Raw genomic sequence first — 16,003 nt, forward strand, 5'->3', positions numbered from 1 at the left:
ACCCCCCGGTTTGAGTCGGTCCACCGTGAAAACCTCCTCTCTCCCCCCAACGTCCAGCACGAACGTGGATCCGTTATTCCTGAGCACCGTAAACGGCCCCTCGTAGGGCCGATGCAGCGGTGGCCGATGCCCGCCCTTTCGTACAAACACAAACTTACAGTTCTGCAGGTCTTTGGGTATGCAGGTCGGGTTCTGCCCATGCTGCGAAGTGGGCATGGGGGCCAGGTTGCCGAGCCTCTAGCGTAGTCAGCCCAGGACTGCTGCGGGTTCTTCCTCGTCCCCCTTGGGGCTGGTATGAACTCCCCTGGGACGACCAAGGGTGCGCCGTACACCAACTCGGCCGAGGAGGTGTGCAGATCGTCTTTGGGTGCCGTGCGGATGCCGAGTAGGACCCAGGGAAGCTTGTCCACCCAGTTAGCTCCTCGCAGGCGGGCCATGAGAGCCGACTTTAGGTGACGGTGGAAACGCTCCACCAGGCCGTTCGACTGTGGGTGGTAGGCAGTTGTGTGGTGCAGCTGTGTCCCCAAAAGGCTGGCCATAGCTGACCACAGGCCGGAGGTGAACTGGGTGCCTCTGTCGGAGGTCATGTGGACTGGCACACCAAAGCGGGACACCCAGGTGGTGATCAGTGCCCGGGCGCAAGATTCGGAGGTGGTGTCGGTGAGCGGGATCGCCTCTGGCCATCTGGTGAACCGGTCCACGATAGTCAGGAGGTGCCGCGCTCCACGCGACACTGATGGGGGCCCACGATATCCACATGAATGTGGTCGAAACGCCAGTGGGTGGGGTGGAACTACTGCGGCAGAGCTTTGGTGTGCTGCTGCACCTTGGCAATCTGGCAGTGCGTGCACGTTTTGGTCCATTCACTGACCTGCTTGCGGAGTCCGTGCCAAACAAACCTGATGGAGGGGTGCGCTAAGTTATGAATGGAGTCGAAAACTCGTCGCCACCAGTTTGCCGGGACAATGGGACGCGGTTAGCCGGTGGTGACATCACAGAGTAGGGTCCTCTCACCTGGGCTTATGGGGAGGTCCTGGAGCTGCAAACCGGAGACTGCGGTTCTGTAACTAGGGATCTCCTCGTCTGCCTGCTGCGCCTCTGCCAGCGCCTCAAAGTCTACCCCTTGGGAAAGGGCATGAATGTTAGGGCGAGAAAGCGCATCCGCCACGACATTGTCCTTATCTGAGACGTGCCGGACATCCATCGTGTATTCAGAGATGCAGGACAGATGGCGCTGCTGGCAGGACGACCAGGGGTCAGACACCTTCGTGAAAGTAAAGGTAAGCGGCTTGTGGTCCGTGAACGCGGTGAAGGACCTACCTTCTAAGAAGTACCTGAAATGCCGGATTGCCAGGTATAGCGCCAACGGTTCCCGGTCGAAAGCACTGTATTTGAGCTCGGGTGGTCGCAAGTGTTTGCTGAAAAACGCCAGGGGTTGCCAGCGACCTGCGATGAGTTGCTCCAGTACCCCACCGACTGCCGTGTTAGATGCGTCCACTGTGAGGGCGGTAGGGACGTCCATTCTGGGGTGCAGTAGCATCGCGGCGTTTGCCAAGGCTTCTTTCGTTTTAATGAAAGTGGCAGCGGACTCCTCGTCCCAGGTAATGTCCTTGCCCGGACCTAACATCAGGGCGAACAGGGGGTGCATGATTCGGGCAGCTGAAGGGAGGAAGCGGTGGTAGAAATTTACCATACCCACGAATTCCTGAAGGCCTTTGATTGTGGTGGGTCGGGGAAAATGGCGGACTGCGTCTACCTTAGCGGGCAGAGGGGTTGCCCCGTCTGTAGTGATTTTGTGGCCCAGGAAGTTGATGGAGTCGAGCCCGAACTGGCACTTGGCCGGGTTGATCGTCAGGCCGTATTCACTCAGTCGGACGTAGAGTTGACGGAGGTGGGACAGATGCTCCTGACGACTGCTGCTGGCTATGAGGATGTCGTCCAAATAGATGAAAGCGAAGTCCAGGTCGCGTCCCACCCCGTCCATTAACCGCTGAAACGTCTGTGCGGCATTCTTCAGGCCGAACGGCATGCGGAGGAACTCGAAAAGGCCGAACGGGGTGATGAGTGCCGTTTTGGGGACGTCGTCCGGATGCATCTGGATTTGATGGTATCCCCGGACGAGGTCTACCTTGGAGAAGATTGGTGCGCCGTGCAGGTTTGCTGCAAAGTCCTGAGTGTGCGGCACAGGGTAGCAGTCCGGTGTTGTAGCCTCGTTCAGCCTGCGGTAGTCGCCGCATGGTCTCCAGCCCCCTGTCACTTTGGGCACCATGTGCAGGGGGGAGGCCCATGGGCTGTCGGACCGCCGTAAGATCCCCAATTCCTCTTGAACTCCTCCTTCGCCAGTCGGAGCTTGTCCGGGGGAAGCCTTCGAGCACAGGCGTGGAGGGGTGGTCCCTGGGTCGGGATGTGGTGCCTCGCCGTGTCGAGGCATGGCTGCCGTGAACTGCGGTGCCAGAACCGATGGGAAATCTGCCAGGACTCTGGTGAAGTTGTTGTCGGACAGCGTGATGGAGTCAAGTTGTGGGGCTGGCAACTGGGCTTCTCCCAGGGAGAACGTTTGAAAGGTCTCGGCGTGGACCAGTCTCTGCCTCGGCAAGTCGACCAGCAGGCTGTGAGACCGCAAAAAATCAGCACCCAGAAGCGGTTGGGCTACGGCAGCCAGTGTGAAGTCCCACGTGAACTGGCTGGAGCCAAACTGTAGCTGCACCGTACGGGTGCCATAGGTCCTTACTGTGCTGTCGTTCACGGCCCTCAGGGTGGCACCCGGTGCCCTGTTACGGGTGTCGTAACTCATCGGAGGTAAGACGCTGATCTCGGCACTGGTGTCAACCAAAAAACGGTGTCCCGACCGCTTGTCCCACACATACAGGAGGCTATCCCGATGGCCAGCTGCCGTAGCCATCAGCGGCTGCTGGCCCTGGAGTTTCCCGGGAACTTGCAGGGCGGGCGACAGCGGCGGGCTTCTGCGCCCCACCGCCGGTGGTAGAAGCACCATTGTTCGTTGGTCTCCTCACCCCTGCCTCTGGGGTTAGCAGGCTCTGTGGCCGGGCCTGGACTGGTTTGCTACTGGGAGCGTGGCCTGGTGATCTGTGTGATGGACGCCCCACTCTCCTTCTTGGCGTTTCACAGCAAGTCTGCCCGGGCTGCCACCTTCCAGGGGTTGCTGAAATCTGCGTCGGACAGCAGCAGGCGTATGTCCTCGGGCAGCTGCTCCAGGAATGCCTGCTCAAAAATGAGGCAGGGCTTGTGTCCGCCGGCCAGAGACAACATCTCATTCATTAAGGCCGATGGAGGTCTGTCTCCCAAACCATCCAGGTGCAGTAAGCGGGCAGCTCGCTCGCGCCGTGAAAGTCCGAAAGTCCTTATGAGCAGGGTTTTGAAGTCCGTGTATTTGCCGTCTGCTGGGGGAGACTGTATGAACTCCTCAACCTGGGCCGCTGTGTCCTGGTCGAGGGAGCTCACCACGTAGCAGTAATGTGTGTCCTCCGAGATTATCTGCCGAACGTGGAATTGGGCTTCTGCTTGCCGGAACCATAGGTGAGGTCGCAGCGTCTAGAAGCTTGGCAGTTTCAACGAAACTGCATGAACAGATGCGGTGTCGTTCATCTTTGGCTCAAATATCGTTTGGGCCGTCGGGGTCACCAATTGTAGCGGTGTGCTACACGCAATGCTGAAATAACGACATAGAGTCGGTAAACTGCAGTTAAAAAAAGATTTTATTCGAACTTCACAGCCTCGCTTTAAAGCCTCCCTGATCCCGCCCTTCCCGGGCGCAGATGCTGTAGGGGGCACGTATTCACAGTCCTGTCCCACGCGCGGATGCTGTAGGGGGCACATACTCACAGTCCTGCGCGAGCTTTTCCCTTTGTTGGTGAAGCAGACCTGGCGCCCTTTTGGGACTGGCCTTTATGCCGGCGCACTGGCTATTTGTGAGCCGGTTCGAGTGCGCTAGGAAGTGGGTCGCCACAATACCACAATTTTTTTTTTTTAAATACACATGGGTCCTATTCACCTCAAAAAGACCACAAATGCATAATATTATACAATCATTATTTGAATTATAGGAACACTGTGTCTAGTCTTCAAATTCCTACTATTGATCTTTGCCTAGTTTATTTTAAATAAACTTACTACTTTTCTGCAGATCTTATGGGCTTGTACCTTAACTTGCTAGAATACATGCAACTGCATCAAATGAGCAAAACAAACCCAGTCAAATGTCTTTGATTAACGCAGCATGTCTAAATATTAAGTTCAGCTAAAGATGGGATCTTTTCTCCAGTACTCTACCCACATTCAACATTAAACTGACTTGACTCAAACTTATTCAGTGCATCCCTCAGGCTGCTGTTTAGCTCATCACTACTCACAACCAACTCTTTCCATTCCCACAAGACCATGACAATTCCATGAGATTTTGGGGCAAGAACATGAGAAGGTGGGTAGATATGCAGACAACTAGAATCACACACAGGTCTGTGGATGGAGCAGAGAGAAAAAAAAAATGGGGCCAGATTTGCTCAGGAGTAAAGGCCCACAGCAGGACAGGGATCAGACTGGAGACCAAGGCACTGCTGGAGAAGTAGATGGATGTGGCTGAGGTTTGGGGTGAAAATCTGAGTTGAGATGTTCATGAAGGATTGTAAGTGTGCAAGATCAAGCAATGAGAAGATGATCTGTGGTCTGAAGAGGCATTAGACAGGATATCTGTGATTATCTGTGCATCACTCTGTCCAAGTGACACAATGTGACCAATGAGAATAGCAAGTACTGTGTTTTATCCTCATGGCAGCAGTAGGTAACTTGAAACTCACCTCGAAGGGTTTTGTCCTCATGAGGCTTAATCACTTATACAGTAGATGAGGAGCAAAATAAAAGTACTCTCACTGATATGGCCAAGTATCACAATAACTCAGGAGTACTCACCACCACTGAAAACAAAGCAGCTAAACAAATTAGTCTTAAATATCAAGTGCCTTCACCACTTGTGTACTATTATCCAAAGCACAATATCACCAGCAGCTCCCAAGCATATAATTATCCATGCAAAGAAAGAACTTGGTATAATCACTACCAGAGATTACACAAATATGATAACATTTTATGCATTCTTCATAGCCATAGGATGAAAAGCACTGAGGACAGGCTCAATGCAGCAGATTGCTGCGGAAGCATCTGCTCAAGCACAAATTAAGATGGATGATACGCACTTGCATGGTCAGCGGTGTTAACATCATTATACCAAAAATTACTTAAACAAAAATTGTGTGAACTGAATACACGAATACGTACAACTCTGCCTGTCCCAGTCGTCACTCTCTGCTTAAAATATCTGGACCCCATGTTTTCTTTAAAATCACCCAGCTTACTAGAAAATGTATAACTTTACTGTGCAACATTAAAAAAAAAAATTGTGAATCAAGTGTGCTGGGGTGAACAATAAAGTGTAAGTAGTGTGGAAAATCTACCTGTTCGGCACCCATGCCGAGAATGAACGATCATTGGTGTTTTATTGCAATGGTCATCTGAAAGGAGTCGAGAATATGTGGTCATCACTATGCAGGTCAGAAGTTCTAACTATGCAGAACCATTAACCCACCCGGTAAAAGTTCCTGCATGATCTCAAAATTGACGTTAATCCATTACTCAAGTTTCTGATAAAAATTACAAAGAGGTGACCTCCTATACTGTGCAGAATGGAAAACATCCAGGAGACATTCAGGATTCCTTTCAGTTTTTCCTTAAAATTTGCTTACTGTCTTATACTCCGTAAGTTCCATCTGGAGTCGTGCTATTTCACCTCGGAGTGCATTGATTTGTTGGCTTGCCCTATCCTGGTTAACCATCACTTTATTTTTGATGTTTCGTGCACGATTTGCATACTTCAATGTGTTCAAAGTTTCCATGAAATCACGATCTGATGGACCAACACAGGCGATCATAACCGTCTGGCTGCAAAAGAAAACTCGATTTACTATTGAAATACATCTCCTAGATCTCATGCAGGATGTTTGAAAACATCTGCTTAAGTACCCAACTATTAAAGCAATGCAATAAATTCAGCAATGCCACTTAAACAAAGTACAACTTGCCATTACTATATCTTTACTATATCATAGTAACTGGATTAAAAAATTAAAAATAATTTCCACTCAAGTGATTCAGTATCTTACAACTGTTAATATGCATTTCCTTTTAACTTATTTGAACACACACTACCTAACAGATTTAGAATACTGGCAGGCTATAGAAATACTTCCACCATAAAAGATCTTTTGACAGAGCTTCTACAAATCCCAACCAGCCAGATAATTTGAGACTAAGCTATACAGCAAGGAAAAGATGGAGAGGAATTATTTACCATGTCGCTATTTGTAAGCTGCTTGATTGCACATCAGTTTTGGCAGAATTCTCCATTCCTGGTTATTGATAGAAACCCTCTATCATCTGCCTAGCATTTTTATTTGATCATTTAGTGCAATATACAAGTTTAACATTCCGGATAGTTCTCCTGGAACTAATAGGTATTCCTATCTCCCTCTCCAATGCATATACAATTACTTTTTGCACAATATCATGGGCTGATGGATCTGTCCGATGCTGTATTGTTCTACGTTTATAGTTTAGAAATTTTAACAAAACATACAATTGGAACGGAGGCACTTTTAACTATGTGATGTCATAATAACTTAAAAGATATGCACCAGTTGTAATAAAGCTTTTAAAGCATAGAACAGAATACTGCAGCACAGGAACAGGCTCTTTGACCCATGATGTGCTGAACTAATTAAAGAATGTCTAATTACAGTGGTTCTCAAACATTTTTGGGTTACTGTTCTCTTGCTTTCCAGACCACATCCCCAGCACCCATGCTCCTTCTTCAGCCATTATATAAAAACAATGAAGAATTTTGATTAACAATCCATATTAAAGAAAATTGGAACTGCAGATTCAAAGCAGTGACAAATAATTACAAAAATTATTCAAATCTATATAAAACTACAAATGAAATTATTTATTTAGTTACAGTGAAAACAATTCTCATCAATTTTAAGAGTGTATATTAGTTGTCCAACTATTCACTACTTCACTGCTTTTTCACCTTTCAATGAGATGGATGGACTTGGTGCAGTGATATCAGCTTCTCAATATCAGGCTGAATGTCACGCAGGAGTCTCAGACCCCCGCATTCAGTAATTTGCAGTCTGTTTCATCACTCTGAAAGAAGTTGGCCAAATGCTTGCACTGGGACCCCATTCCACTAAGTATGATATTCGAAAGGCAATAAAGAGCATCTTAACCGTTTTCCACAGTGCAGGGTGGTGGTTCAGAGATTTCTTTCTGCAACCAAAATCTTGATGTTTCATTTTTGAACCTCAGCTTCAGTTCAAAGTCTTTTTGTACTGAATTAAATTCTTCCCTCTTCCTTCCTGTTAATTCCCCATTACAAGTGTTCAGAAATGGATTTATTACTCAAGCTGAAATTTGGATTATGAGAAGATCCTGAAATCTCTCCGACATTTCTTTAAGCAGCTTATCCAAGTGGGCACAGTATACTTGAAGATTATCTTATTTTCTTTCTTTGTCTTTCAAATCAAAGAGACTTGAAAATTGGAAAAGGTCTGAACAAGCAATATTGCACTTAAGTAAGATCAACTTGGACAGAAATGTGGAGACCACTGATTTGACTTTGATAAGATTCAAATTACTTCCTTGCAACTGAAGATTGGTTTCATAAACTTTGCGAATAACTCTGACAAATCAGCAATGTCATGTCTGATTATTCTTGAGTTGATTACTGAATGAAGCATTTGAGTCTTCAAAGAATTTTATCATAGCCTCAAAGAGTGCATTAAAGTGTCTCAGGCAGTTTCCTTTTGAGTGCCATCTGACTTCTGTGTGCAACGTCAAGAATTCAGAGCATGGGACTTGATTTTATTTTCCCCTGTGATAACAGTATTTAATGATTCCTGCAGCGGATTACTTAGGCTTTTCTCAACAAGGTCTTGTCTGTGAATTACACAGTGAATGTTAAATAAGTACAGGCTTTTCTAAGAAAGTAATAACCTCTAGGTAGTGCCCTGTCATTTATGGTATCCCATCCGTTGCACAAGTATGAATGTTCGTGAGTGGAATGTCATTCTCTCAGCAAACTTGCTCAACAACCCGAAATGTTGACTCACCTTCATATTTATTTCTAGCTCACTTACAAATAACAACTTCTGAATTACGCTTTCATCTCTTATGATCTTTCATCTCTCATAATCAAGAAACAAAGATTCCTTGTCTGGCAAAGTTGACTCATCCAACTGTAGAGTAAATTCTGTAGTCCCAAGTATGTCTTCCACATGTCTTCCACATTCTCACACATTTTATTTGAACAGAATTGTCACTGAGTGGAACTGCTCTAATTATTTGGTCTGGTGAATTATGGAAAACCGTACTCAGAACCTCCCTTATTGTTGGCAGAATCAGTTCTTCTCCAATTGTATGGGGCTTTCCAGATTTAGCAATGAGCAACAAAATGTTGCATGAAGCAGGCGAGTCATCACACTGATTTGTTGCAAGATAGTGGTAAACGTGTTTTGAAGTGCTTCCCATTCCTTAAAGCTTTCATGAAGTGATTGGAAAAAAAGCCAAGTTCTTGTTTGCTTTATCAGAGTATATTCTCTTGAAGTGTTTAAGGAGCCTGGATTACAAGTTTCTGCTTGGATACAGAAATTAATATTTATGTTGAGAAGTATCTTTGCAGGAAAAACAGGATTATTCATTAACACATACAAAATGCTGGAAGAGCTCAGCAGGTCAGACTGTACTATGGAATAAAGTACAGTCGACGTTTCGGGCTGAGACCCTTCGGCAGGACGTCCTACTGAGTTCCTCCAGCAATTTGTGTGTGTTGCTTGGATTTACAGCATCTGCAGATTTTCTCTTGTTTATCATTCATTAATAATGGGCCATGTTATCCTTTATTTCTTTGGTCATTACACTAGATGCTGCACCAATGACATTCCAAATGAGATCAATTTTATAGTTTTAGAAATACTCAAAATATCTAGACTCTTAAAGCATGTCATTAGGAACCTAATTAGCTACCTGCTGAATTTTCCATTGATACAGGAATGTTATGAATGCCCATTCATTAGGTTTTTCTTAAAGAGAAAATTCAACAAATTTAGAAATATTAACTAGAAATATTGACTGAACTTGATTTTAATTCAACTCAGATGAACATTAATTATACTGTAATTACTTTAACTGTTTTTCTTTACCCAAATGACTTACTTTCTACACAAAAAGGTTCCGAAATTCAACATGTACTATTTTTAAACTTCCTGAAAACCTAAAAGGAGGAAAATTATATCATGTTTGAATGACAATTTCTTTTCAAATTTCAACATTACTATGTTGTTATATATCCAGTCTGCTTTCTAAAACCTCAATAAATTAATTGATTGTTTGTTAGGATCCTTCATGGAAAGGAATAATGAAGAGGATATCCTGTCATCGTCAATAATTTTCAACTTGATTAAAGTCCTCCTAGACAAGAGTTCCACAATTCATTACCTACTTGGTAGATATCCACAATGTACAATTGGGTATGCATTAATACAAATAGATGATCATTTTGAATACAAGGTCATGAGAATAGTTCAGGTCACAAAATTAAGATCTAATAATGATTGGTTTATAAGTTCAAGCACTTTGGAAAGTTTGAGAGCAATTGCTTAAAATTAGCAGATGTTCCTTCAATTTCAGCAACATAAAAATGTAATCTTGCCATCGCCCAACCTTCTCTCATAAAAGAATCACATAAAGTAGGCATAAACCACCATAAAAATGATCTAATCAATCTACAGCGAATACCTACCTATTACCCCCCAAAGAATCTTGCAGCAATCGGGTTAGTTTCGAGTCTCTATAAGGCACATGAGTTACTCGCTTACTTTTATCACCAAGTGCACTGATGACATTTCCAAGGGCCAGCTGAAAAACAAGTTTTATAACTGAACAATTAATGTTTTCAAGAAAAAAGGACAGAGTTACAAAGGTGCATTTTTATCCAAGAATTATTTTGTTTGCCGTTAACATTTTTTAAACTCAAGACAAATAGCAATGGAAATGAAATTAGGTATTAATACATTTGCATACATTTGGTATTTAAAACTACATGGTCAGGATTAATTACTGTAAGCAAACTTGACTGGACAAACAAGTAAACAGTTTCAGTGATATAAATTTCAATATAAGGACTTTCTAGACATGAGAATATCAGGAACAAGACAACAAGTCATGATTGAAGGTTCCATCGCAGTGGTATGAAAACATCTATATCAATCATATTGTTCAAGATTGTTCCACTGTCAGCATCATCTTGCAGCAAAGACTGGCAGAGTCAGCAATTTTTATGACACTATTAGAGGGGCTGGGAAAGTTTTCATAGCCAATATCACCAAACTAAGTTTAACATTAACTACACATTACTGTTTATAGAAACTTCTTCATGAATTGATAGCTGTGTTTCTCGTGTAAAAATAGTGACTATAATTTGAAGATATTGCCTGGACTGTTATTCACATTTATTTGAAATCTTGGATCCCACGTAGTTTCATAAATTTGCATGTAATTACAACATCCTAAATAGCAACAGTTTTTTCAAGCTTTCCCTCACAGATCCGTTTATACAGCTGGTAATGAATATAAACAGAAGAAATTCTGCAGATGCTGGTAATCTAAAGTAATATAGACAAAACACTGGAGGAACTCAGCAGGTCAGGCAGAATCCATGGAAATGAACAAGCAGTCAAGATGTTGGGTCAAGACCCTTCTTCGGGACTGGAAGAGGGAAGATGTCAGAATAAAAAGTTGGGGGGGGGGGAGGAGAAGGTGGCTAGCTAGAAGGTGTTAGATGATGCCATGTGGGTGGGAAAGGTAAAAGGCAGGAGAGGAGAGTGGACTACAGGAGAAAAGGAAGGAGGGTGGGCACCAAGGGGAGGTGATAGGCAGATTAAGGAAAGGTAAGAGGCTAGAGTGGAGAATAGAATAGGGGAGGGGAAGGACTTTTTTTTAACCGGAAGGAGAAATTGATATTCATGCTGTCTGGTTGGAGGCTACCCAGACTGAATATAGGGTGTTGTTCCTCAATCCTGAGGGTGGCTTCATCGTACAACAAGAGGCCATGGACCAACGAGAATGGAAATCTGAATCTGAAAATGTTTGGCCACTGGGAAACTCTACTTTTGGCGGATGGTGTAGAAATGCTCGACGATGCAGTCCCCCAATTTATGACAGGTCTCATCGAAGTAGTGGAGGCAGCATTGTAGGTACCAATTACAATAGATGATCCCAGCAGATTCGCAGGTGATGCGTTGCCTCACCTGGAAAGACTGTGTGAGGCACTGAACGGAGGTGAGGGAAGTGGTGAATGGGCAAGTGTAGCACTTTGTCAGCTTTCATGGCTAAGTGCCAGAAGAGAGAATACTGGGGTGGGACGAATGGACAAGGGAATTTCACCCAAGGCAACTGACCCTGTGAGAAACCAACAAAAATCCAGGTACCAAACATCTAACCTTGTCACATAATTTTCATTTTAAAAAAAAGTGTTTCTATATGTATCTAATTTGTACATCATACCAACATCAGTAAAACTTTGTCTGTTTAACCACATTTCAACATAATTTGCACACAATATAGATACTGTCTGCTCAAGCTTACAACTCTCAACTGTGACCATATATGACAGTACTATTTTCAAAAGCATAACTCAACATGTACTTACTAGACCACAGTTAATTGAAATTCCTTCCTTTGCTCGTTCTCCAGTTGCTCCTGTACGCTTCAGTCGTTCTGATCCTGCGAGGTCAACAAAATGGAACTTGGCTGTCAAGGTTTCAAACTCGTTCATTTCTCTTGATTCATTAATTAATTTGTTATCTATCATTTCATCCTGAAAAAAAATCAAAACAGTTAATTTGTGTCAATTTGAAATATGAAGAAATGTAGCACAATTAACTTCAAATTGAGCTGTACAAATTGCCTTAAATTATAATGCTATCAATTCTGATTTATAGGTGTTAACTGGACAGCATACTCGCAGCAAATTCATTTCTCATATTTTGTGCATTTGATTCTCTATACTACTAACACCTGCATCCCACAAACCCAACTATATACAGTGGCATGCAAATGATTAGGGATACTACTGGTCAAAATTTCTGTTACTGTGAATAGTTATGTCAGTAGAACATGAACTGATCTCCAAAAGTCATAAAGCAAAAGAAGAAACATTATTTTCAACATTTTAAGCAAGATTAGTGTATTACTTTTTGTACAATTTTAGAGTGGGAAAAAAAAGGAAAGGAGGACCATACAAAAGTTTGGGCACCCCAAGACATTTGAGCTCTCAGATAACTTTTATCAAGGTCTCAAACCTTAATTAGCTTGTTAGGGCTATGGCTTGTTCACAGTCATCATTAGGAAAGGCCAGGTGATATAAATTTCAAAGCTTTAGAAATAAATACTGACTCCTGAAACCTTGTCCCAACAATCAGCAGTCATGGGCTCCTCTAAGCAGTTGCCTAGCACTCTGAAAATTAAAATAAATGATGCCCACAAAGCAGGAGAAGGCTATAAGATGATAACAAAGCATTTTCAGGTAGCCATTTCCTCAGTTTGTAATGGAATTAAGAAATGACAGTTAACAGGAACGGCTGAGGTCAAGTTGAGGTCTGGAAGACCAAGAAAACTTGCCGAGAAAACTGCTCATAGGATAGCTAGAAAGGCAAATCAAAACTCCCATTTAACTGCAAAAGCCCTTCAGGAAGATTTAGCAGACTCTGGAGTGGTGGTGCACTGTTCCACTGTGCAGCGACACCTGCACAAATATAACCTTTGTGGAAGAGTCATCAGAAGAAAACCTTTCCTGTGTCCTCACCACAAAATTCAGCATCAGAAGTTTGCAAAGGAACATCTAAACAAGCCTGGTGCATTTTGGAAACAAGTCCTGGGGACTGATGAAGTTAAAATAGAACTTTTTGGCTGCTATGAGCAAAGGTATGTTTGGACAAAAAAGGGTGCAGAATTTCAAGAAAAGAACACCTCTCCAACTGTTAAGCACGGGGGTAGATCGATCATGCTTTGGGCTTGTGATGCAGCCAGTGGCATGGGGAACATTTCACTGGTAGAGGGTAGAATGAATTCAATTAAATATCAGCAAATTCTGGAAGCAAACATCACACCGTCTGTAAAAAAGCTGACGATGAAAAGAGGATGGCTTCTACAACAGGATAATGATCCCAAACACACCTCAAAATCCACAATGGACTACCTCAAGAGGTGCAAGCTAAAGGTTTTCCCATGGCCCTCACAGTTCCCCATCATTGAAAATCTGTGGATAGACCTCAAAAGAGCAGTGCATGCAAGACAGCCCAAGAATCTCACAGAACTAGAAGCCTTTTGCAAGGAAGAATGGGCAAAAATCCCCCAAACAAGAATTGAAAGACTCTTAGCTGGCTACGGAAAGCATTTACAAGCTGTGACACTTGCCAAAGGGGGTGTTACTAAGTACTGACCATGCAGGGTGCCCAAACGTTTGCTTGCCACTGTATTTTTAGAATCAAGTAAAAAGGAAGCCTCATTTGGAAATCATTATTTTCAATGACCACATTAAAGATGTTCTTAGGATCCTCTGGTTCACTTAAAACATTAAACAAGAAATTTAAAAAATAATATACAAATTCAATTTTAATTGCTGCCAATTTTATCAAGGCTCAAATATGTTTAGCCTGGACATGGTACAACCTTCAGGACTCAGTTCAATGCAATGAACTTGCATTACCATGTTTTTAAACATAATTTTCTCTTCTAATTGTCCTTCTTAATCAAACAGGCAGATGCACTAACAGAATCACTATGGCAACCCTAAACTCATCCATCAGAAATATTTCCTTTATCCTTCCCCATCTTCTCTCCAACATAAATCTAACCTGCTTTCTCACTTTCACGGTTTTGACAAAGGCTCTTAAGCCTGATATATTAACCACATTTCTCTTTCCACAGTCACTCTGAAACTGCTGAGTGTTTCCAGCATTATGTTATTATTTCAAAGTCAGTGGACTTCTTTTGATTTTCAAAAATGCATACATCTTTCCCATCTACCTTAAGGTAACATAAACACAGTGGCCATTTTATTAGGTATATGTGCCAAGTCCTGGATTGTCTTCTGTTGCTGTAGCCCATCCACTTCAAGGTTCAACATTCTGTGCATTCATTGATGCTCTTCAAAACACCACTGTTGTAATGTGTGGTTATTTGAGTTATTGTCACCTTCCTGTCAGCTTGGCTATTGTAACCAGTCTGACTATTCATCTTTGACCTCTGTCATTAACTAGCCATTTTCATGCACAGAAGTGCTGCGCTGGATGTTTTTTCTTGTTTTTTTTCTCATCATTCCCTGTAAACTCTAGAGGCTGTTGTGTGTGAAAATCCTAGAAGATCAGTAGTGTCTGAGGTACTCAAAACACACTAACTAGCAACAACAATCATTCCACGGCCAAAGTCACTTAAGATCACATTTCTTCCCCATTCCGATGTTTGGTCTGAACAACAAATGAATCTTTTGAATATGTCTGCATGTTTTATATATTAAGTTGCTGCCACACGATTGACTGATTAGGTATTTGCAATAACGAAGTATACAGGTGTAACTAATAAGGTGGTCACTGATGTAAATAATCCCATATTTCCCCAAATTGTACATAATCACTTCTCTTTAATCTATACAGCATTTAAGTTCCAAAGGCATAAAACAGTATTGCCTATTTTCTTTTATCTAAAAAAAAAGAACTCTAATTTTAAAAAAATCATTGCAGCTTTAATTTTATTATCTGAACAAGACAACAAGCTACATATTAGTCTCCACTAAAAACTTGTAAAATACAATTCACAGAACAGATTTAATTTTCCTAAGTAACAAAACTGTAAATGAAGAGAAATAAAGAAAAATAAAGCTGAATAAAAATAGCAACAAATTTGATATTAATAACTGACAGATGTTAGGAACTTACATTATCAATTTTGATGCAGACACGCATCTGACAGATATGTATTGTGAAAATAGCATGGGACCGAGAACTCTGAACATTCATCTGGGTGCTAGCAGTTGTACGAGAAAGAGCTCCCAGTTTAAGGCATTGCAACATCTACAAAACAAAGGAGAATAGATATCAGATCATAAATTTGGCAAACAAGTCTTTTCAGCACTGCTCTGCTCATGGTACTTGTTTTACCAAAAACAAGTAATATTTAATTTATAAAAACACAAAATGCTGGCAGAACTCAGCAGGCCAGACAGCATCTATGGGAGGAGGTAGTGATGATGTTTTGGGCCAAAACCCTAAATATTTAATTTATGTTTTAATTTAAAAATATAATTTTCCCTTTTGTGATCACTCTTTACCAGTGGGCTCAGCAATTGGAGATGAAGGGGTAGTATATGTATTAAGGTTCAATGAAAAATGAATCCCTTAAAAAATAGTATATGATTTCTGTATCTATAGAAAAGTTAGGGTGTGATTTGGACCATTTGCTAATGGTGCTTCTCTTTACTATGTAGGAAAAATGCTATATGTTTTGTTACCAGTCCTTATCGGTTGATCAGAGGTGGAGAGGGTCAGCAATTTAAATTCTTCGGTGTTATCCTTTCAGAGGACCTGTCCTGGGCCCAGCACACGTGCAATTATGAAGAAAGCACGGCAATGCTTCTACTTCCTTAGAAGTTGGCAAAAATTCAGCATGACATCTAAAACTTTGACAAATTCTATAGGTGTGTGATGAAGAGAATATTGACTGGCTGAATCATAGCTTTGTATGGAAACACCAATGTCCCTGAATGTAAAATCCTACAAAAAGTAATGGTTACGGCCCAATCCATCACAGGTAAAGCTCTCCTCTCCCCGGAGCACATCTATACAGGGCGTTGTCAGAGGAAAGCAGCATCACAGGG

General features: G+C 42.6%; 1 protein-coding gene across 5 annotated transcripts in view; it reads right to left on the reverse strand.

The window, feature by feature from the left end:
• kif21a (kinesin family member 21A) overlaps positions 1-16,003 on the reverse strand; it is a 138,300-nt gene that overhangs the window by 71,324 nt on the left and 50,973 nt on the right. For all 5 annotated transcript variants that reach the window (XM_073066261.1, XM_073066260.1, XM_073066259.1 and 2 more), the window contains exons 5-8: positions 15,066-15,200; positions 11,780-11,947; positions 9,872-9,987; positions 5,757-5,952 (exon numbers count right to left, since the gene is read on the reverse strand). In XM_073066261.1, the coding sequence (XP_072922362.1) occupies positions 5,757-5,952; positions 9,872-9,987; positions 11,780-11,947; positions 15,066-15,200 (615 nt within the window). The remainder of the gene's footprint in view (positions 1-5,756; positions 5,953-9,871; positions 9,988-11,779; positions 11,948-15,065; positions 15,201-16,003) is intronic.

The sequence above is a fragment of the Hemitrygon akajei genome, chromosome 14 (assembly GCF_048418815.1).
Source record: "Hemitrygon akajei chromosome 14, sHemAka1.3, whole genome shotgun sequence".
Taxonomy (NCBI): domain Eukaryota; kingdom Metazoa; phylum Chordata; class Chondrichthyes; order Myliobatiformes; family Dasyatidae; genus Hemitrygon; species Hemitrygon akajei.